The 2,500-nt window shown below is 46.7% G+C and overlaps 1 protein-coding gene across 1 annotated transcript in view; it reads right to left on the bottom strand.

The window, feature by feature from the left end:
• The window catches only part of LOC125035847 (zinc finger protein Noc-like), a 3,789-nt gene extending 1,355 nt beyond the window's left edge, over positions 1 to 2,434 (bottom strand). Inside the window, exons 1-4 of the mRNA XM_047628136.1 lie at positions 2,245 to 2,434; positions 919 to 1,494; positions 185 to 444; positions 1 to 22 (exon numbers count right to left, since the gene is read on the bottom strand). The exon at positions 1 to 22 is cut by the window's left edge and continues 1,355 nt beyond it. Coding sequence (XP_047484092.1) covers positions 1 to 22; positions 185 to 444; positions 919 to 1,494; positions 2,245 to 2,316 — 930 coding nt within the window. The 5' untranslated portion in view covers positions 2,317 to 2,434. The remainder of the gene's footprint in view (positions 23 to 184; positions 445 to 918; positions 1,495 to 2,244) is intronic.
• Positions 2,435 to 2,500: the final 66 nt, after the last annotated feature.

Genomic DNA, 2,500 nt, shown 5'->3' with positions numbered 1-2,500 from the left:
AGGAGGGGGGTACAGGCCGCTGCTGTAAAGGGGAGGAGGGGACTTAGCAAACCAAAACATAGAACCTTTCGTGGTTTCTAAAGCAATGTTACGAAACACTTAGACGAAGAAAATATAAGAGTAACATTTTCAGATAATTTACTCAAATGAAAAAAAACATCGAAATGCACTGCACAATACTTACAGAGACGAAGCAGGCAGCGTTGGGAGAAGACCAGGTAGCGAAGTAAGATTCTTCGTGTGAGCAGCGATCTGGGCGCACTGGGTGCATCCGGGCGGACAAGTGCCATTCACCACCTGGGCGGCGTGGGCGTTGATCTGGCACCCTGCACAATAAGGGTCGCGGCAGACTGGCACTACTGTCTCGCTGCCACTTGCGGTCTTCACTCGAGCGTAACCGATGTAGGGACTGGAAAGTGCCGCCGCGGTGCTGGTGGTGGGGACCTGGGGGAGGCAGCAAAAAAGGCGATTCAGAGACTTGTTTTTCACCAGCATATGCTTTCTCTTCTCCATCGTTAAATCGTTAATTATGTTTGAGGCATTATTTCAGCACGAACAAAAAACTTGATTTAAGACTTAGTGCATCATACACTAAGTATATTTAAGAAATATATCTCGTCAGTATTTTTTAAGGTAATAACATAAGCATAATGTCACTTTTGACAGTTTCAATTAGTTTTTTTTTTTTTTTTTTTTTTGCAAGGTTAAGTCTAGAGACATGAACTGAATACATCTATAAACGACAATGCAAATTCTCCAGATTTCCATAATTCTCCCCCATATAACTAAAACTCTAATGTTTTATCATTCAATCTAAGATCGATTCTTCTCATACTCTACTCGATATTGAAAAATGTCCTACTTTACACACTGCATTGTTTACTACACAAGAAGGTCGTCCTCGAAACCGAGACTCACCTTGGCTGTGAGAGCTGAGAGTCCTGCGGCGCCGAGCGGGTCAAGGCCTAGTGCCAGGTGTGGATAGAGACTTGGTGCCAACTTATAGGCGGCCAAGGGGTCCTTCGTGAGGTCCCCCAGGCCGGGGAGACTGTGTGACGAGCTCAGCGACGAGGAAATCTTTGGTGTGGTTGGGGAGGACACTCGTGGGGAAATCGAGGAGGAGGACGACGAGGTTGGAGGGTCGTGGGGCCGTGAGGATGACCTCCCACTCTCGCTCCCTCTGGAGGAGGACCGTTCAACGCTGGGCTGCCGCGTGTGAGGCGAGCGAGCGTGGGGCGAGGACCGCTTGGGGCTCACGCGTTCCTCGTCGTCGTCCTTCTTCTTCTCGTAGGGCTTGAACGAAGACGTAGTCGTCTTGGTGTCGTCTGACGGCGTAATGGTGAGTGTGGCGCCCGGAGACTTCGCCCCGGGGGAGGACTTGCCCTTGCTGGAGCTCTTCTCGACCGGGGGGATGCTGCCCTTCTGGGACAAGTCCGCGCCGATAGACGAGCATGTCTGCGCCAGGAGTGCCAGCGGGGACTTTTTGGCATCCAGCTGCAAGTGGAAAAGGGAATCATCAGAACTGAGGCTGTGAGCTCTCAATGCAACGCGGCGCCAACCGATCGCACGAAAGGTTTACACTTATTAAATACAATTTCTGAGGGAGGATACTCACACGTGGAAATGCAAAATCATAAGATAATCATTAAAGAAAAAAATACTACAAACGTTTTTGTCTTCGCATCGCACGTGGTTCAGACACCGAGAGCGAGACTTTTCCTTCATACCAACTTATACATTTGGTGAAAAGTTGCCATTCTCTATTGACAAGTATGAAAAAAGTAAAACACACTCATACTCCTATTGACATCTATAACATACTTAAAATACCAACAGACTTTCTTATTCAATGATATTTCTTAATTTCGTCGCAAAGTTACGTCATGTTTGCGTTTCAAACGCAAGTCGCGCAAAGACGCACATGGTTTAAAAGAAGGCTACATAAACCGTCCCCAAATACTTTACTATACAATACGTCTTCCGAAATTCCCGAAATACCAGAACACAGCACGCACTTTTGACGGGCGCGTGTCAGGAAGACGAGAGAGGAATGGACATTCGTTCAGCTTGTAATATTCTTGAAAACTTTATCACTTCCTGAGAGCGCTATGTTCTTCACTGTTTTCACGTATTCTGCACGAATCAACACACTAACATTGCCGTATGACATGATACAAGTCGACTGCTCCATACAAAAAACTCACGCCACTGACAAACTCACGTAAACAAAACTAACAAACTTACCTCAATTGACTGTCCCTGTAGAGGGTTTAGATATTCTGGTCGCAGGTATTGGTTTCCACTTGAAGTCAACATTTTTGTCCACTGTAATTAATTACACTGTGTCACAGACAACGCTTTCAGAGTTTCACTAATCAGGTCACAAGAGACTCTGTTTCACGCACATAGCACCACCTTCGTCCACTGCCACTGAGCGCTACTAACTGAATGAATATTCTTGATTTCTGCTCACTCGTACCCGAGTCTGCGTGACGTCACC

Source organism: Penaeus chinensis, chromosome 2, assembly GCF_019202785.1.
Source record: "Penaeus chinensis breed Huanghai No. 1 chromosome 2, ASM1920278v2, whole genome shotgun sequence".
In the NCBI taxonomy this organism is placed as follows: Eukaryota; Metazoa; Arthropoda; class Malacostraca; order Decapoda; family Penaeidae; genus Penaeus; species Penaeus chinensis.
The sequence above is the reverse complement of the archived record's forward strand: the minus strand, read 5'-3'. Positions and strand labels throughout refer to the sequence as shown.